At 41.7% G+C, this 21,423-nt stretch overlaps 1 protein-coding gene across 1 annotated transcript in view; it reads right to left on the reverse strand.

Moving 5' to 3' along the window:
* Window positions 1–13,480: 13,480 nt before the first annotated feature.
* Trpm (transient receptor potential cation channel, subfamily M) overlaps window positions 13,481–21,423 on the reverse strand; it is a 145,339-nt gene continuing 137,396 nt past the window's right edge. Inside the window, exons 18-23 of the mRNA XM_075868926.1 lie at window positions 20,735–20,863; window positions 19,191–19,439; window positions 17,639–17,813; window positions 16,664–16,796; window positions 16,221–16,544; window positions 13,481–15,458 (exon numbers count right to left, since the gene is read on the reverse strand). Of these exons, the coding sequence (XP_075725041.1) occupies window positions 14,393–15,458; window positions 16,221–16,544; window positions 16,664–16,796; window positions 17,639–17,813; window positions 19,191–19,439; window positions 20,735–20,863 (2,076 nt within the window). The 3' untranslated portion in view covers window positions 13,481–14,392. The remainder of the gene's footprint in view (window positions 15,459–16,220; window positions 16,545–16,663; window positions 16,797–17,638; window positions 17,814–19,190; window positions 19,440–20,734; window positions 20,864–21,423) is intronic.

Genomic DNA, 21,423 nt, shown 5'->3' on the forward strand with positions numbered 1-21,423 from the left:
TTAAGAAAGAATACTGAATTTCTCTAACAGATAAATATTATCTGTGTATGCGCGAAAAGCGCTCCATAGTCACAGCAAAAACTAGAAGTGTGGCATTTCTACAGCCCTTTGTAAAATCTCTTGGGGCAATTCTTACATGTGTACGTTGGCGAAGTACCCGCTATACGCCATAAGTCACAGTTTTTGATAAGTTGGGAAGCACTCACAATGCCATTATTCGTCTTCTGCAGAGAAGACTGGTAAACTTCTACCAAGCAATATGGGCACTTGATGTGCTGGCCGATGACGACGAAGAATGATGGCCGAGCCTTTTGTAATAAGTTGGAAGCAATCAACAACCCATTAGGCATGTCGCAATGTGTGACGCCTGGTTACACAATTTGCGTTTTGTGACGCCTAGTTGTTACTTTAATTTTCTACCACACTATATCAGATATGTCAACGTCGTTATTTTCTGACAGTAGTTTTTGTGGAGGATATTCAAGCGCCAATTTAAGGTAACGATTTCATGCTATAAATAGAAAAAAAAACGACCTTGCTCAGTGGTAGAATACTAGACTGCTATGGAGATGGCAAAGGCTATATTCGTTCGATCTTGAATGTTTCTCCTTATTTCGCTTTTTTCTTTTTTTTTCTTATCTCTTGCGATAGCGCTTACGGACATCGGCGGTGACAAAGGCGGTGGCGGCTGAGGACAACTATGGCGCCATAAGAACATATTTAGGAACAGTTCTTTTTCTAGAGTTATGAATTACCAGGTAGTATTCGTGAATTCGGTAGTAATCACCGAATTAACTGGCGGAACATGGGAAAGGCCTTTGTCCTGCAGTGGACGTAGTCAGGATGATGATGATGATGATGATGATGACTCGTGAATTGTCATTGTCAGATAATGTAGACGCACTGTTATAAGAAATCATTGTTTATGTTTCCTTTTCTATAATTGTTCAACCCTGTAATCAGTGTCCTTTGTTCATGTCACTGTACCCCACTCCCGCAATAGCCCTGTATAGGGCTGTAGTATTTGAAAATAAATAAATAAACAAGTGGCCATTGTTGGGATCTCATAACAGCTTTCACTGTAAAACAAAACTGAGAGCGAATTTCGTGAATCTAGAGGAGAAATACTTACAGAATCCAAACCGTAAATGCCGTTGTTGGTTATTTTGCTGCAACTTCACTTAATAGAATAGATTGTAAATAAGAACTATTCATAGATAAATAATACAGCTGTAGTGAAAGCGTTCCTTAAGCGCAACTGACGAGAATTAATTACATCGCGTCGTAGCACTGCATGCGCAGAGGTCCCCTCTGAATGAGTGTTTTTTTCATCAGCGGAGCATTTTAATTCAGCTGATTTATTTAATGATCAATCGATTATTATATGATTGATTTATATATTGATTGATTTACCCTTTTAACGTGAAGCAAACCACCATGGTAGATGGGCCATGAAACGAGTGGTGCCTTGCTATATAAACGAATTTGTTCATAATGTCAAGATGTTTAGCAATAGAGTGCTTAGAAATATCTTTTTAGATTAATTCTCGAGTAAACAGAGACAAAAGCTAATACTTTAAAAGAATATGCTTGATTTCGATAACCTTAGAATTTAAATATTTGAAAAAAAAACATGAAGCCAGCTGATGTCCGCTGAAAACCACCTAGGAGCGTCTCGCTGTGCGCGCTCTCTTTGTCCTCTGCTTCATCTGCTGCTACGCTCCCAGAACACGCGCGTTGATTTTCCTGCGCGGGTTGAGATAAACTTGATGGGAAAAAACGAACCTCCTTACCCACTTCCGAAGGGATGAATCGTATCTACTCGGCTACCCAGGCGTACTAGTAGTGCATAGCACAGCCTTGCACAGTACAGTATTGCAAGCTGGTGGAAGAGAGAAGCGAGGCTGTGGACAGGTCTGAGCGCGAGGAGCAGAGAAATGTGGATACACAGAGCAAGACATAGGCTGAAAAAAAAGGGATAACAAAGAAAGAATCAAAGAAATACAGGTAATGAAATTGAAAGTGAAAAAATATTTAACTTAAAGAAAGAGAAAAGTAGAAATACCGAGAGAGAACGAAAAAAAATAGAGAAAGAAAGAGAGTGTAGAAAAAGAAATAGGAAGACAGAGAAATCAAAGAACTAAGAAAAAAAGAACGAAATGAATGTAAACGAACATAAGCAAAGAATACGTACCCTAGGAAGATGGAAAGCGCAAAAGCCAGGAGGAATAAATGAGGAAGGACAGAGAGGTACAAAAGCCAGGATTACCTAAGTGAATTTCAGTTCCGTATACGCTCGCAAACATTGCGCTTTTATCTCAATTAAGCTGTGATGTTTTTTTTTTCTTCTATGATGTTTTATATACACCGAACGAGAATGTGCGCATATCCCTGAGTGGCTGCCACATTTAGATGCAGGCGGAATGCTAAAGGCATTTGTGCATGGTTTTGGTTTACGTTAAAGATCCCCAAGCCGGGGAAATTTTCAAGGCCCTCTACTACGACATCTCTCAGAGTCATCTTCACAACATAGTTTTGGGGTGCAAAACTTCAACAATTATTATTTGTTAGATTGTGTGCTTCAGTCGACCAGTAGCTTCTGTAGCCTACATGATGCAATTTTGAATGCATAAGCATCAGCAATGCCCACAAAAAAAAAGGTCATGCATTCAACTGCATTTTCTTTTTGGCACGTGCAGTACTCTTCCTCGTTCAGGACCACCTTTTTTTTAATTCTTGGCATTCGTTATTTTGCTTCATACTCGCTAGATTCAAACAACCATCTTCAGTCCTTTTTCACCACGCGTCGGCTTTACTTAAAAAAGATAAACGTAAAAACAAGCACAGCCGGAGGTTTATCCGCAAAGTATACGAGCACTGATTGACGCTATATCGTTTCCCCACGTGACTAACTATAAACGTGCTGCAAGTAAGTGTGAGAATGAAAGCTACAATAGTTTATTGCTACTACTTAGAACAGTAAACGGCGTAATAACCACCTATTATTTTTATAAGCGAACATATGTGGCTATAGGGAAGGAATAGCACTGTAAAACAGGATCTGAAAAATTATTCTTAAAGCATAAAACGTGTTAGACACCAATTTACTGGGCATCTAAGCTGCTCGAAATCAGTAAAATTGCTTTTTTAGTAAAAAGTACCTACATTTTGCTTAAATTTTGCTAATGTCAAGCCAAACGAACAATAAATTATGGCATCTGCGTTTAAAATTTGCTTCCTTTAATGCCACCACTGCATTGATCTCAATAGCTTTCTTTTCACTGTACTTGTCTTGACATGGGGTTTTAATAGCGCAGCCGTTTTTGGTCGAGCTTTAATATACTGGATCCGTGATAACGCTTGTGGGCATCATGCACAGGTGTGCGCCATAAGAAAATCCCGTTATTCGCTGTAATTGTGAAACTGGTATGGAGCAAAGAAACCTGTGCTACCTATCAGAAAACTAACGTGTATGTGCCATAAAAATTTAATAACCTTCACTACAGACAACTTCTACTAAAAAAGAACGAGGCAGCAGTTACCGTAGTGATTAACGTGCGCGTTAACATGGTGACTCCATGTCACGTGATACCATACGTTAAGAAAAGGTGGTTGCTGTGCTTCTACTTAAAAGATTAAAAACAAGTGAGGTGTTTTTTTTTCTCGAAAAGAGCCAAATGCAGAAACCGAAACTAGGCTAAATTTCAGTGGAACGTAAAGCATGCCTAAACATCTTCAATTTCCAGAACAGTCATAACCAAAATGGGGCGATTTCTTATTGTAACACGAGCTCGAAAAGGCAGTTTCCAATCGAAAATCAGCCATGTACTCCAACTGCTTCAATCAAGGTGAGCCACATTCACTAAACCAGCACTGCGCTTACAAAAATGATCAAAACAACACACATTGACGCATGCAAAATGTTCCATTTGTGTCTTAGTTGCTTTGTTATCGTGTTTACGTTACACAATTAGGTTTCTAGCACCATTTGGCACTTACTAAAGGACATGATGTTTAATGACAAAACTTGATATTAAAGAGTAAGAGGCTGACTTGCCTACTTTTTTTACATCCTAGTGATTGTTTTCGACTTTAGCGCATTAGTATTTTGTTTTGAGTTCACTCTAACATGATATATTTGAAATGAAATAGGTATGGAGTAAAGATATTGGTCGTCTATCTATTCTCTAAAGAAGAAGAAGTGGTCAAAAATGACATGGCCTAAAACTAACTAGAACACTTTCCAAGGTCTTCAATTGATGCTAGCAGCAAGAAAACACTTATGACAGTCCGGAATAGTGCCCATTTTGCCAGTAAAAACCACTCGCCCTTCAAGACTAGTAATCGCCATTACACCAATGCGTCGAAGCACGGCCGCGATGGAAGCACAAATATGATGTCGATTCCATGATTAAATATTTAGGGGAGCGAAACATACTAGAAAAAAGTTGTTTGAGCAGGCCCAACCATAATGTCAGTTGAAAAAAAAGTGCGTTTTTCTCAGTTTCATTTAAAACGCATTTGGCTCTTTAGAAGAAAAAAACGCCGCAAGTATTTAATTAAGAACTGTGACACAACATCTTAGGCTCTTTTGTAAAACTGCATATAAGAGTGGTATTAAAAAGATGTAGTAAAACTCTACTACCACCTAAAAGTTTAACAAACAATCTTTAATATTTAAAGGGTTGTGATGCAATGTAAATGAAAGACTTGCTAAATATAAAAATGTGTCTGCGTCACGAATGGAACTCCCCCAGCTTAACTGTTTCATCGGTGCCCGGGGAGTGGATCTGAAAAAAAAACTTGTTAACAACCCGTATTCAACAACCCACCTTCGGTATGGCTTCTGCTTTTTTGGGGAACTCGCGTCATGAAAAGAATGTTGCTGCAAATACTCGTATGTCCTTTTTTTTTGCTGGACGCTCGTTACACACGAAGCACGAGGAAAAGGCGCCATGTGTGCCACCCATTAAATAAACTGCGTGCGGAGACGAGAAAACCATTAACAACGCCATGCTTATGGTTCTGATTGCTGGTGTCGTAATTTAATTTCCCGGCAAAAGTTCTTAATCCGCGTCGAGGAAGAAAATGCTCACTGTTCTGCCCTAAACGGTTCCTATCCCACTGATGTGATATTCTCTAACAAGATAGTATCACTGCTCACGATTATTGCGGATGTTAAAAAGTTTTGCCATTGTCCCAGCGACGTCCATATATGGTATGGAGAAAAAATTACATTTGTCTCAATTTTTTTTCAAAATGCCATTTTCAGTCTTTTAATAAGAACAAAACTCACCATGAATAGGAACAGGGACATTTATGATCGTTTTTAAAAACAATTTATTGCCTTCATTTCTGTTCACATGTAAAGAGTAGATCAACAAGTCTATTCAAGCCAGACCAACCACTTCTAATCATCTGCATCACTTTCTCGTAGTCTGCGTAGCTTGATATTGTGTCTAAGCCCACGCATGCTTTATATTTCGGTACAATCAACAAAAATAGTTACATGAAGCACTACACGTTATTTGAAGAGCGTTGAAGTGCAAGTGCTGTGAAGGAAGAAACGCATTGGACAAACACACACACACGTTTTCCTTACTGGTACAATTGGGTCTTTCGTTGTTGTCCACTAAAACATAAACGCGCCGTGGACAACGGTCAAATGGCATCACTTCACGTAATTTTTAGACATTTATAATGATGATGGACATGCTCCGATTCTCATGGTATATTTCACAGCGTTCCAAATCATGAGCATCACTTGTTCATCTGAAACGCGCATTTTTCCTATTGTGAAGTGGAGATCATGGACAAGAAAAAGTTCTAGAGCTTGTTTTTTTCAGCCTTACACAATCACTGTTGTGCAATCACTGATGTGTATTCACTAGTTAGTGAATGCACATCATCTGAGCTCACTTTCATTTTGTGTGAGAATAATAATAAGAAGCTTCAGACAGAACAGTTGAGTTTGAAGACTATGAAACAAAAATAAACAAAAAAATAAACATTGCCACACCGCTTGAACAAATCAAACAATCGAATGCACGAAAATGTGGGCTTGGTAGTTTGGCTGGCCTCAGTGTCACAGGCATGCGCACGAGAGAAAGGGGAGGCAGCCCTCCCCCCTCCTCCTCATCATTCTAAGTAGTAATTCAAGGTCTGCACAAAACGTTTACTTAGTCGGATTTACACCACTGTTGTTCAAAGAATTGGCTTGTGGTCAAGCAGATTGTTGACAACGATGGCGGCAGAAGCATACTGACGCTGCACTATACGAGGTGTTTACTTACAGTATTTACTTCAACAAAACCGTGGACTGAAGTTGGACCATTGCGATTTTAATTCAATTTTGATTTTTTTTCATCCGTGGTAATACTTATTGTTCTTTGAACTCGACCAATGGGGCAGTGTTGCAAGATGCAACCAACCTAACAAGCAAAAAATCACCTCAAAACAAGCCCCAAAGCAGCGGCGCTACATTCGCGAGAAAACCCAAAAGAAGCGAAAATTTGAAACATATTACTTTGTTCAGAAAATGTTTTTAGTTAATAGTAACAACGTGACTCAGATATTATGGGGAGTTCAGAAATCACTTTAATTATTCTGAACAGCGAAAATATGCACAGAATTGATCGAAAAAACTTATTTACTGTAAACGTTGTCTTCAGGAAACTCTCCATTCGGTTTAATGCAACTTTGCCTGGGCAGGATTAACGTCATTTGTCGATTCCCACATCAAATGTTTGGCTTTAACACTTGACTTGTGCTTACGTGCTTCCACGTAAGCCCAAGCACACGTGCTTGCGCAAGAAAGTGTGCAGGCACTCAAATCAACAGTATAAATACAGCATCAGGTTTAGTGAATACATCTTTGAACCAACGCAGAAAATTATTAAAACACCTTCGTAATGTCTAATAATGATTATTAATAATAATGATGACGTATAAATATGCGTCATTATTATTAATGATAATAATGACGTATAAAATACGCAGTTATCTTTCTAAAAAACACATGTTTATATTCGTTCCTCACTTGATGATAACCTTATGATATACAAAGCGAAGGACGTGTCATTAATTATAAAGCCTGCACACGTTACCACGATAGTGAATGCAATTTACTAACAAAACTGCGACACCAAAAAGAATAACGTATCTGTACAGCAGTATCATAAAGGCGTATCTCTTAGAAAAACAACCAAGAATCACTGTACCTAACACGCTGACCTTTATATAACTTCAGTGTGTTTCGTACTGAAGATGAGCTACTGAAGATGAGCTACCAACAAGACCGCATCGCATCTCTCGTGAACTCTATATAACGTGTCACAAGTGAAGTTGGCGTCTTCACCACAAACATTTCTTTAGACGTATATCTTAACGTGCTCATTCTTAGTCTCTTCATCACAGCATGCTTTTTTCCACATTTTAAATTTATTTTGCAACCAGTAGCTTTATACAAATATATTTGTATAATTGTTTTGTTGGTAATATATTTATATATTTATGGAAACTTTTTTTTATTCTTTATATACACCGCTGGTCTATATAGGACTAGCTAAACGCTCTCATGCTCCATACACAATCAGCAAGGTGATGAAATACAACATTCCTAAACCAATATTTTTTTTTCCTACGCGTAAACATTGCCAACGATTAACGCCAAAAAGGCGGCTTGCAAATAATCAAGAGACGATGCATCGCAATCGGCGATAGTTGATATGGGGTCGGTACTGAATCTACAAACTGCAGTGGTTCCATGTTTTATGTACTGATGAAGCCCACTGATTGATCATGTTCTGATGCGCCGATATGCTCTTTGATGGAAGGACTGGTTCTCGATGCGTCCCGCGTACATTATTTCGATTTTTTAATCAATTTTAGATCATTGAAGCGTAGAAATCATGATCAGAAGTTGGAGTCATAGGAGGCACACACCCATAGGTTTATATCTATTGCTAAAGGGAAAACATCTGGAATAATACCGTTTACATTCTACTTTCGAGGCCAACAATTAAATAAAATAAATTGAACAGTCATGGGTTATAGACGAAGACATTCACAGAAATATGAAAACTATTTGGTTTTGATGAGCACGGGAAACTAAGAATCCTTTGCTTGTTACGAACAATAAATCTTCAACAAAAGGAAGGTTGTTAGTGAACGCGACATTGTTTTGCAAGGCAAACATATATTTTAAAGCATTGCAATGAACTGCTACATTGTCAGGTTAATCACTAATGATATCATAAGCGATACTATTCTATAATAGGTTTCACTGTTACAAAAGGCCGTTCTACAGTGTTTAACTTCCTCTCCTTTCTCTTGCGTGCCATCAAGCACTTTTTCAAACTCTTGCATTCCCGCAGCGATTCACGTACTGCTCAATTTCAGCCCTAACTGTATCCAATAAACTCTGCAAACCTTCAAAGTGCGTATCCAATGAGCTCTGCAAGCCTTCAAAGCGCTTATCTAATGAACTCTGCAAGCCTTCAAAGCGCGGTTGGTGTGGCTAGTCACAAAACTTCCTAGATTGAGCTTAAAAAGAACTCTGTCATGAAATTGCGTTTCATAACTGCAGCTTGCATAAAGTGAAATGCACCGGCAACACTAACTAGTACTCACTTGGTTAGAAAAAACAACGTAACGATGGCACGAGTTCTGAAGAGATGAGCTGTGAAAAATACTTCAATGGTGCAACCACTGCTTCCACTTTCAGTGGTTCCTTGAAACTTTTCATGAATATTAGAATGAGTAGTATTATATCGTGGTTTGAGTTCCCGAGCAATAACCATATAGAGTGTATGCACTTGAATGTATGCTCCTAAATACATGCATCGCAACATGGATGCTTCTAGAGTTCTTGGTTTTGCGCAAGCCAGCATTATAAGCTGACCTCAGCGCATCGCCGGGTATTCTTGTTATTGTGCTAGTAAACCTATATACTTCCATATCAGAGGTCTCAAACTGAGCTCAACCATCAGCCAACGAACCACAGTGACGCTCTAAAGTCCCACGACTATCACAACAGTAATAACTGTAGAAGCTGGAGAGAGAGGAGTAAATATTGTCGAAGTAAGATCTCTCCCATGTCTTGTATACGTGTATTGTTTTTAGAAATATTTGGTGCCAAGATTCTAACAACAAATTGATACCGACCTCTAATAATACTAATATCTCGAGGCCGACTCTGAAATATAGCTTTTGTTCATGGTTACGTTTCAGCACACGGTGACTACATGTGGCGACTCACGAAAACTATGCCCTTGACTAATCAAGCGTCAGTCACTAACGAACATACTTATTAGGGGAAAAAAGGTGGGGTGAATAGTCATGTTCGGGGCGCCTGTTTGAGACCCCTGTTCTACATGAACAAATGTATGTCGCACGAGGGGAAACGGGTTGGACAAAGGTGTGTGCGTTTATTTCTGCACTTGAGCAGGTTAAGCATATAGTGTCCAGGATAGGGGCGTAAAAACATGGTACAACATTTACCGCACAGTGCGTATGGGAAAGAAAATACTCGTGAAAACGAGTTTTGTGAGCACTTGCTCTTTCTCGAAATTCTCCGACGATGCACTGACGGACAAGTCCGCGTATCCAGAGTGTTCAAGTGCTTTATAAATAGTATTACGCATAACTATGTACAGATCACACTTTCTTCGAGTTCGAAGAGCGAGATTAAGCTCGCAGCTGCGTGGTCTTCGTTTGTACAACAGTGTGCTACTTTTTTTTTGAAATACAAAGAAGGTTCCCATGAGGAGACTGATCGAAATTGTGCAGTCACCTCTTATTTCACATTCTGACTGATATGAACAGGATGTATGCTCCAACAGCGACTGGGCAATGCTTACATAATGTGCGAAAACGGGTACTTGGTGTTGCGTGGTGTTTTTCTTTACCTCCATTTAAGTAATAACTGCCTAAGTTCAACTTTTTTTCTTTTTGTTCTCGAGCTAACCTCAAGTTTATTAAAAACGTGGACAAATATTTCATGGCCTCCCGATGAAGAATAACCGGTTTTTATTTTGATGACAAACTCTGATACACCAGCCAACCCTGCTTTAGGAAGACGTCGTACGTGAACTAAAATTGTGTTAATAAAGTGAGCAAGAAAGTGGTAGATGAGAACTCTTAACTCTTAAATTTTTCTTGTACACCTAGAAGTGGACTGAAACTTGATGAAAATCGTCAAAATTTTATCATTAAATCAATTCACTTTTTCAGCAACACAAATAGAAAGAGCACCTGGTTTGGATTTTAAGGGAACTGATTCTGCTTTCGGCGGGGATCTACTGTTCGCTTATGGGACTCACTGGAGCTAGTCTGGAATATCTGAGACATCGTCCATCCCATCTGGAAGTAGGGCAAGCCATGCGCACAGTCACACTGTGCTTAGTGTCAACGAAAATAGCAGGTACCCGGCTTTCGCAGTTCTGTTCGATCGTTTTGCTTCTGTTCGATCGTTTTGCTCTCAATATAAATTCTGTCTCCTGCAATTTTTTATTGTAGAAATGTGACGGGCTGAAAACGACACTGTTTTTCATTTTTGTGAGGACCGGCATTTAATAAAATAGCGTTCCTTTACTTTGACCACACAGGGTTCTCTGCATAACCCTTACTTACGATATGATTTTTAATTGGCCCGGTATATAGCGGCCCCTCATGATCTGCACACTAGAAGCTTATGTATATGGACTAGTGAGAACGTGATGTACATGAACCTTGACTTTCGACACCCTTCGTTCGATACTACTTAAAAACCAGCTTTAATTCGACGTTCCACCCTAATCTTGTGAATGCCAGTCACTTGTTTATTGTTCGTAGCGGACGTATTGTCTGCACAGTCAGTTACACTCCTTTTAGTAGGCCAGTACAATTCAATCTGAAGGTTGAACGTCAGTGTTTTCTCCTTGAGCGAAGATGAATTACCAAATAACACAACCGACTCACAGACGTTCTTACTACTGTAACAGTTTTCGCCACTACAGTCTTCTCATAAGCAACATTCAGGACATCGTGCGCTCATTTCTATCACGGGATTTTTCGGCTACGTGCGTGTTGTGCAAGGGCGCTATACTATCGTAAGAAAGGTCTGGCAACATCAAAGTCCCATTGTGTTTTGTGTCATTTGGAAATCGCTTGGTTAGATACGTACATACGCGTTTTTAGCACCGTTGGAAGCCCGCACCGGCTCTTAATTAAATGTGCAGCCTGTGCCCAAGGGAGCCTGGACTACGCCCAGCATGCGTACATGCGGTGCACGTGGGAGACTGTGCGGAAGGCAGGCACTATGCTATAAAGTATAATCGCGCAACATGAGGAAGCCTTATGTCCCCTTCAATAGCTACACGACGCTTCCTAACAGTCCTTCAACACGAATTCACGATGCCTCAGTTTCACAATCCGACGTAAAGACGCGTAATGAAGTAAAACTTTGATTAACGTGTGCGCTCGTCTTGACCATGCAGTACTTCCCTGTACCACTTAAGAGCAGACCCTTACATACGGAACAAAGCAGCTTAGTAAGTAGTTTATCAATCGCTGAAATTAAATTCCTGTGTCATTTTTTCGACGCCTTTATGCTCCAGACTCATTCTTTTCGCTTCAAATTTGATATATGACAGTTTGCATGATATCTCGTGGTCTTTCAGACACTTTGTTTTTTTAGGAAGAAGGCTGAAATTCTACGTACCTCTGTACAATTTTTTTTCATTAATTTGAACAGTTTACTGCTCAAGGAGAAATAGGTTACAGCAAGCAGTTATTTATGGTGACACTTCAGCGTCATAAGAAAGCTTCCTCTTGTTTCACCGTACAACATCTGTAAGTAGTAACTCGAAAGACTCTCTGTCCTTAAGTTCAGCAGCATATGTTTCTTATCGATTCGCTGCAATACGCAATTTAGAGTGTTTTCTCAAACTTGTAAGTATCGTCGGAGCGTACGGCTAACTGTGATCGTACCTTCAACTCGTAAAAGATTCGGTGCACTACGGCCTCTAAATGTTTTCCAAAGGCCCCACGTATCTTTTCGCACAAGACAAAAAAAGATGTAGTCTATATGTATTCACACCCTGCGTCTCAATTTAGCCCCGGTACTTTGATGCAGCGTATGAAAAAGAACTGTTTCACCAAATAACGGTGAGGAACGAGAGTTTACCCTAACGAGATGAATACAAAGTGTTCGGTGTGACGTTGCTACTACAGCGACGTCACACGTCACAGTTAGCACAAAATGAGTTATATATATATATATATATATATATATATATATATATATATATATATATCTGTGTGTGTGTGTGTGTGTGTGTGTGTGTGTGTGTGTGTACATGGGCATGTTGGTAATTGCCATAAAATTTCATTGTACCCACAAATAGCAAAGACTGAAAGGTGTCCGCGTCTGTTCTTTCAGTTGTTCCTAGTGCGCCATGTTAGTCTTCATGCGAAAGTCACACTGTGCCTTCCGTGATATTCTTTTACAAACATGCACGTGCAATTATTTAAGTCGGCACTAATTACTGGCGTAAAAGTGAGTAATGATCGCTGCTGCCACCGAGATATGTGTGAAAAAAAGTTCATGATGAACTGGTGATCTGCGCTAGCCTGAAGAATATCTAAGATTTAGCTTCAACCACTAAACACAAGCTAGATGTCTGTCTTCATCGCCGAACCGTTAAAATGTTTTTAAGTTCACGTAATGAGAAACAGACATGAGAAGGAAACTTTCAAATTAACATAAATATAATGCTGATATTGGTTATGCTCGTGCAATGAGTATGCGGCCATTAACCAATTTGTGGCTACTAGAAACCAGCTACTACTTAGTGGTATCACAAGCCTCCTTCCTTTTTGGCTCGTAGCTAGATTAAGAAGCCCGTAACGCGAGGCAACCGTGTACTCACCGGAGCTGATATGACTGTTTTCTCATAAGTACTTTCGTAGTTAGCGCGGTGGCTCACGAGTGAATGTTTACACCCAAAGATCATAGTTAGCTTTCATTGAGCCTCTTCAAAGAACCCGTGTCTGCTGAATACTAGCCATTCAGCAGTGCGTGCTACACATGTACTAGCCCATTCATATCACTTATCTGTAGGCATCAGCACTTGAGATTTGTGCACCCGAACGGGGTGCATGATGCTGACACATATGACGCTACGACTAGCGCTAAAGATAATGACAATGCTCGGTTGCAGAGTACCTGCACTGATAATTTTGTAATGAAATTCGGTGCTTATTTTTGTTACTATACAATGTCATTACGCGTTAAAGAACACCACATGGTCAAATTTTACGCAGCCCTCCGCTCATCAGGTGTCTCTCATATTCATATTGTTGCTTTGTGACGTAAAACCCACATAATAATATTGTTGTTATCATATATTCTTCTTGTTTTGTTTTTGAAAGGAAGAGACGATAGCGGTCACCGGCTTGTTATGATGATCACTAATAAGCCAAAGTGAAAAGGGTACGTTCAAAGAGGTTATTATCTTACAATTCTCCCCCCTAAAAAAACCGAAAACGCTGCTGCAATGAAGGTTGTACAGAATGAGGCAAATACTGGTCTGCGCTGAGCCATAAGCTCCAAAAATACGAGTGTGGATTATGGTTCATGAACAACCCTGGCTGCACCATACACATAAATAGTAGCTGTCTTTCAAAGCGGAAGACAACGTGGCTACGTCGAAAAGAAGACAGCGTTCTATACAAGAAGATAGACACGCATAACACAATGTGGTAATGCTACTTATATACATAGCTACCCTTGAGATTAGTACATTCGTACAAATGAGGACCACGTCGTCGATATGTGGTTGCACTCAAACGCTGGTTACTAAGGAGTTCACTTCATTCTCACCGAGGAAAAATAGTTCTTTCATGCATATGCACCTCATATCCCGGAAGAACTCCCGCTGCCGACAATGCGCAAAACGTGCATGGCATAAAAACATGCGTGGCTGCATCAATAACACCCTTGTTTTGTAAGCTTAACGCCATTATTGCATTATCAACTGAAAGGGCGGGCTTTGAAATGTGCAGTTGAGCCACACTTGGTCCTGTATTGACAGTCGGTAATGGTATATTAGTATTGACTTTCCGCTTCTTTCCTTCTGATTAACTTAAGTTGCATAACGTGATATGTGCTTTGGAAAGACCGCCACAAACCTTCCCAAACTCGTCACAGCCAAAGAATTGTTAGGTCTTGTCTACGCATTCTACCTTGATATCGCTGCTGCGGGAAGAAACCCTACAGGCCTAAGCATTTTGCGCACCTTAAACGTAGTACTTAAGGACGCCCTCTAGACAAAGGTAGATCTACGCTGTGAGAAAACCTATACGCATGCGCACACCGGCCCGACGAGAGAAGGTTGCGGTCACACCGCCGTCAGGGTGCCTCGCCGCCGCTGGGTAAGCTAGCCCTCCTTCGCTGGTTGTCGTCCTCGGGCGCGGGTGTGACGCGAATCATGAGGCGCCGCGAACCGGTGCCCACGATCTCCTCAACGTCCGACGACTCCTCGGCGAAGTCACTGAGTTCCTCGAGCGAAGCGGCTTCTTCTCCCTGGAGGCGCCTTTGGATGATGCCGCCCATCATCTGGTAGTCGGCCGCCTCGGCATCCCTCAGAATCTCCGTCTCGGCTGCTATGGCCGCCACCATGGGAGTCGGTGCCGGCGAAGTAGGACTCTCAGGAGGCGGAAGCAGACACGCCGTGCTCTCCAGTTCGTCCGTGATGCTCGTGTATTCGCCGCGCAGAGCCGATAAGAAGGGAGCTCGTGAACTGCTTGTGGCCGGTCGTGGTTCGGTCCACCGGCTCACGCACGACATGCCACGCTCCAGACGGCTAGGCCTGCCAGAGGCTTGGTGTTGTTGCAGTATGTCACTGCCACTGCCAACGTCAGGTTGGCAGACGCTCTGCCAGCGCTGCAGATTCTTCCGCTTCTGCGAAGCCATGTCGAGCACTTCGTTGGTGGCTACCGTGAGCTGTCGGCTGAGCCGCTGGTGCGCCGTCTTTCTTCGGATGGAACCTCCGCGCCGCCTGCCGGAGCCTTGCCGTACGAGGAGGTCCGGCGGTGCCATGGACGTGCCGTCGGGTGCCGACAGCGCGACCATGACAGGCCTTTTGGGAGACACCGGCGCCGTCTCTTCTGGCCTCCTGCTGGTGTCGGAGCTCAGATCTGCTGGTGCTGGGGACTGCCGAGGCTGCGATGACGGTGGCGACGGAGACCTGGGCTCGTACTCGGGTGGACTCGCCGAGTGGTTGCTCTCGGCCGACGGACTGCGGCTGTCTTCGAAGTCCAGCTCCTGCGCCTCGAGCAGGCGCTGTAGTGACGTGGAGATCTGCTCCGCCATGTGCTCGAGCTCCGTCATCCGGATGTCCAAGCCCTGGATGGTGGCGCTCGCCTTCATTTCCCACTGGTGGATGTCCTCGACCCTCTGCGACATGGCGTCCACTCTGTGGGGAGAAGTTAAGGTTCTAGGTTCCGTCCCATAAACAGATCATCTCTATAATAATACGAATCATTCTACTATGAGCAAAATGTTGAAATTTGTGACAAACTGTTTGAACATAAAGAAAGGCACACGAAAAGCACATGTAAAACCCAACACATCGCGCTCGCGTTTTGTTCTACCTATTTTTTTGTGTGTGTGTCTTTCTTCGTGCCCAAGTAGCGCTTCGCAAGTGACAGCATTGTACAACCAACTATTCCCTATACTCCGGCCCATCTAAACAAACTGTTGATTTCAGGTCTTTGTTGTTTCACCGAAAAAATACTGTTTTCTGTGCTAGAACTGAAAAAAGGACGCACGCAAGAGAAATGTTGCTCATTGGTTCCCAATCCGTGGCAAGATGCATTTTCGTCCACTTTAATTTAGATTCTAAATTACTTGACTATCAAATAGCCTCTTATGGTTAAATAACTTCTCGATCGGTTCCCTTTTTTGTTCACTGTTTAAGAACTATCACAAAAAAACTAAAATAGAAAGAAGATATAACTTATAAAACCAATATTCCCCTTTTAATTATTCAGGACCTTAAAGCAATTTAGTTAAAGAGTAAGGGCTACAGTAAGGCATAAGGTTACCAGAGATATGGCACTGTGCAAATTATCGTTGAATGTAGGACAGATACTTTTTGACGTCTGATAAAGAGCGATTGTTGTTTTGCTGTCTACGATTCAAACAACTTCATGCTCCTAAGCAAAGACGGTCTCACCTTTCAGTGGTAGTGAGCACGCGGTTTTCGGTGGTCATCTGCTGCTGAGTCTCTTGTTCGCGAAAGTAGCCCTCGACGCACTCCTGCTCGAAGTCGTGAATACGTTCGATGTCTGGCTCATCCAGGAACAGCTTGAGTCCGTGGTCGAAGGTGCGGCTCTTGCCTTTCCACCAGCGCACACCACACTTGATGGCGAGGTGAACGTGCGACAACACAATCAGTGGCGGTGGCAGCAGCGGCTTCTGCTCGTACTCCATCACCACCGTGAATCTCTGAGATTTCCACACGTGTTGAGAAATGGCGTTCACCTCGATGAAGATGTTGCTGCAAAAAAAGATCAGTCAGCTTCAGTCATAACAGTCTCGAATGAATGAATGAATGAATGAATGAATGAATGAATGAATGAATGAATGAATGAATGGTTCTTTAAACAACGGACTTACTTGAATACGGCTATAAGGAGGTTGACGAGCAGTATATTGGCGACCAATAGGTAGACGGCCATTATTGCTGGGTTGATCCAACTGCCCGGCTGACAAGTGTATTCCCCAGGCTGACCTTCGTTTGTGCAGACAGCTGTCTCAGCGATGCGTGCAAAAAAGTGGGTGAGGGTATGGGGGGACTTTCATTGAAGAACACAAACGCCAAGCGAATATTCTGACATTGACAAGTTAGACCTAGTTATGAAAATTGACGAACAAAGAACGAAGGTGAACTTTTGGAGAGTTTAGCAGACTACTACGGGTGTTGGCTCTACGCTGAAGACTTCGACATGAATCGATCACCGCACAGCAGCATTGACGTTCTCTATTTTACCTTGTTCATATATATATATATATATATATATATATATATATATATATATATATATATATATATATATATATATATTCTCACCAGGCGTTAAGAACGCGCTTCACAATTACTTGTGCTATGGCTGCTGGTGAAGGGAATAATTTCACTGTCAGAAGTTTTCTACAGTCTTTTGTGATTATATTATTTTCGCTTGCGATCCGCCTCGGTGGAAGCTATATTCAGCTGGTCAACTTCCGGCATTTCTCTTACTTTACGTCTCTCTTTTCTCTTGCTGCCGACGTTCAAACTTATTGCAAGCAATATCCTCTCTGTGAGCCATTGAAATGCATATTTTTGACGAAGTGTGTCCACGGTGAGCAAAGCACCAGTTTGGAAAGAACAGCATGCATGGCGTCAAATTACAAATAGTATATGGAATAACAATTCGCATTTGTTCGCGATTCCTGCGCTGCTACTACATGTTCCCGTTAGTAATGCTATTCCACCATACGAGAACAGCAGAACACATGCGAATCGTACATTACTGCCACGTGACTCGGAATATATTTGTCTACATTGTATCTCGACCCTTTGGTGTGCAACAAGATTTCTTTCAAACTTACGGTCGATGCTGTCGGCGAACACTTCGCCGTATATCATCCAGTAAGGCATGAAGAATATGTTTTTGATGAGGCCCCAAGACGCGGTCTCTTGTGGATGAAGAATGGATTGTCTTGCCACTCCGTAGCTCATCAATATCACCAGCAGTAAAACCACGAAGTACATCATGTTGATCACCTGTGGGTACAGCAAAAACTTAGTTGCATGAATGGTCCATTGCTACAGCTCAGACAGTAACGGAGCACTAGGCTCAGCAACCTATTTTTTATGGTAGCGAACCGAATATAAAAAAACGTGCCCTTATTAATATCTAAGTGAGTGTTGCGTCCCTTGATCTTTTCAAATTAATGCCTGAACTTCTCACTGTGACAGATTTCGCTACTGTGCACAGCAAAGTGCATAAAATCAGTTGCAGTTTTCATGAAAGAATTAGGATTCGAACTGCTTCAGATGGCACCACTGTCTATTCAAAGTAAAACACAGCTTTATTTTATTGAAGCAACAAACTGCAATAGAAATTATCTAAAAAACGTAATATTTATGACAATATCTTGACATGCTGCCTGTCTCGTAACCAAGCTGAGCTTCATAGTGAGTATGAACAGAAAAAAATTCAAGCTTGAAACCCTGATACGAAGTTTACTTCAAACTAGGTGACTGTGCCCTCTCTTTTTACCTCTGTCGCCCTTCTGCTCCAGTTTGTGTAGTGCACCGCGGGATTTTGCTCTTAAAGACAATAGTCTTTGCTGGAAACCTTCGACGCAAAAATTTTGGTCTGTCTTTCTGTCTGTACACTTGTCTGCTTGTCCACCTTTTACGATACCTTAAATGGCACTTAAGGTAACAAACGATACTCCAAACGGCCGACCCCATCGGCAGCACCCACCAATATTGCTCAAGACTCAACGCTCATGCTTGTGCGTTTGTCAATGAAAAATCAATTATTGCGCATATCTGAGGCACCATAACAACACGTCAATATTATGTATGTGCATTTTTTACTAGAAGAGGCATACATAAGTAATATTAGGGAGCGTAGCCTTTATAACGCTGCGCTGGCCTTGCAACGCTTGCACAAAAAGGCGAGTGTTTCCAACGCTTTGCTAAGACGACACGGTGGTGGCACCTACCCGTCGCCTTGCGTTTTACACCTTACCTCCTCAGAGACAGACGCTCAGGGCACACGCCCCGTTTTCCAGGATAACTGCCAGATAGGGCGCTCATGTCTCACGTGTGACGTGACTTGATGCGCTCGTTCGCCTCCGCTGCATGCTCGAGGCACTCTAACGCAGCGTCTATAGAAAACCATTCACCTATTTTCTTGCACAGAACATCAAATAAACGTTTCGTTCACTCTCTCCAGGCGCAGGGCTATCGTCTTTCGACGACATTTGCAGTGTAACAAGAAGATACGGGGCTGATTTTTTTTTTAACCTCTCTGTCATTTCTTCGTCTTCAGGGTCACTGTTTTAATCTTTTTAACTCTTCGTCTTTTTCTTTCATGTTCAATCAAGACACTCTTTACGCGAAAACAGAACACAGAAGATAACGTACCATCTTGCCAATCATGGTGACGTATGGACCCAGGTATTTATTCACGCTTAGGATGTCCAGGAGCCGGATGTACCAGTACATGACCGTAAGGCAGTACAGGAGCCGGCCCTCAGCTTGCGTGGATGCGCTAAAACGCATAACCATTCCCACCAGGAAGACGCTGATGACGACAACGTCACAGGGATTCCATTTCTTATCGGCCCACACTAGTATCTTCTGAGTGAAGTTTTCGGGCTCCGACATCATTGCCTGTCAATCAATCAATCAATCAATCAATCAATCAATCAAATAATCAAATTATTCTGTTCATTCTTGACTCAAGAACGAACGTTTCAACGAAACCACCGGAAAGCGTTTCGGGTCTTCTTTCTTAGTACACGTAAGACCCCAGCAGCTAATACCAATGAAGTTGCGTTTTGGAGGGAACATTGCACTCGGCGTGTGCTAGCAGGACATGCATTAGGACATGCAGGTCCCGTTGCACAGAGAACTCAATAGCAGAGCGAAACACAAGGTTAGTTCAACTTCGATTATGCACACAATGTACCGAGGGCGAGCAGTGTCTGCGAGCTGTGATTTCGTAATTGCAAGGAATTGGGATTAGCACCCACGTGAACATCACAAAATCATGCGGGCATGTGCACGCCTTCTTCAATGACATCTTCCCATTTGGGTCTCGGGGCTAGTGCCACATATTGCCGACTTTCATTTACAAGAAAGATCCTGGCGCACTGCGAATTGAGGCATTGCCGTTTTGACCAATATAAATTGTCATTGTACTTTAATGACCGAGAACGAGACACTCCAGGGAAATGACGTAGTGATTGGAGACTTGTGAACAGCATCTGCACGATGCGAAAGTTGGTATAGTGAACTCAAAGCACGGTTTTATAATAGTTAATCAAAGAAATGTATACATATAAATTACAGTTTTGGTGCTACGTTACCGGCGTGTGGAGGCACTCGCATTTCAACATCCCACAGGTGGCATGTTAGTCGTGGTTCGGCTATCCGATCCCATAATACATTTACATTTACTGTCTTCTCATGATGCTGTTCATGTCATGAACAATGCATGGACAAAGTGTTTGAGTACTGAAGTAATCACCAGTTAACAAGGTATACGCCCCTTTTGAGTCAACAAAACGAAAAGGGGACGTGTGCATTAGGATCTTGCGATCCTGTGTCTTCGAGATTCCTTGATTTCATTTGATTTTCACTTCGGAGACTCATCCTAAAACTTTTTCGATCTCGCTCTTTGGTTACTCGTTTATCATATTATGTTGACTGTAATAAATGTTTGCGTTCATTACTTTTATTTTATTTTTTGCGTTTGTGGTCTTGTGTTAAAATTTTACTTACTAATGTATTCGTATCGTATAGAAATACTACCTGAGAGACAGTTTCGCCGCCTCGGCTGTCGAGCACAATAAAAAGGGTTGAAACCCTACCAGTTATAGCCTAGGTGGCCGAGCTTACAAACTAGTGCAGAATGAAAACATACGAACTATGGGCGGTTGACCGTATTCCGCGATGTCACTCACCTCTCTCACTTTCTCGATGGCTAATGTCACAATATAAGCGATGACGTAGACCTCCTGCCATGTAGGTTCAGGGCGCATTTTCACGAGAACCACGTACGTGAAGAAGCAAAGAAATATTCCATAGGCAATCTGTTAGAAAAGAAAAGAGATAATTTTTATTTTTTTATTTTGATTTCGCTTTCACTAGCTTCTTTTACCGGAACATAAGAGCTCTGCAGCTAGTACCAATTAATGCACACTAAAGGTAGATTTTTATTTTGGTCTAGCAGAATGAAATCATGTAACAAACATTGTAATGTAAAATGCAAATATGCACTTGTCAGGTTTGTAGGCACCGCATCACGAAAAAAAAAATTGATACAGCATCAATGACTGCGTTTTATTAAGGTGATCTAAATCTAAGTCTCTGTCAAGTGCGAGAAAGCAGCGTCTGATGAAAATAGAGGTCGACGTCAATGTCATGACGTACGTCAGACATACCACCGTAGCCAGTGTAATTCGAATATCTCCTAATATTCATGTATATGTGTCTCATATTTGGAAGATTGCGCCAATCGACACTATTTGGAATCTAGCTGCGACCGTAACTTCTGTGCAGTGAGTTGCGCAGTATACGCCTTCGACAAAGCTTACCTAAACAGCATTTGTATATACGATTTCGTGTTAAAGCGAAATATACTATGCTCATA

Source organism: Rhipicephalus microplus, chromosome 1 (genome assembly GCF_043290135.1).
Source record: "Rhipicephalus microplus isolate Deutch F79 chromosome 1, USDA_Rmic, whole genome shotgun sequence".
NCBI classification, from domain to species: domain Eukaryota; kingdom Metazoa; phylum Arthropoda; class Arachnida; order Ixodida; family Ixodidae; genus Rhipicephalus; species Rhipicephalus microplus.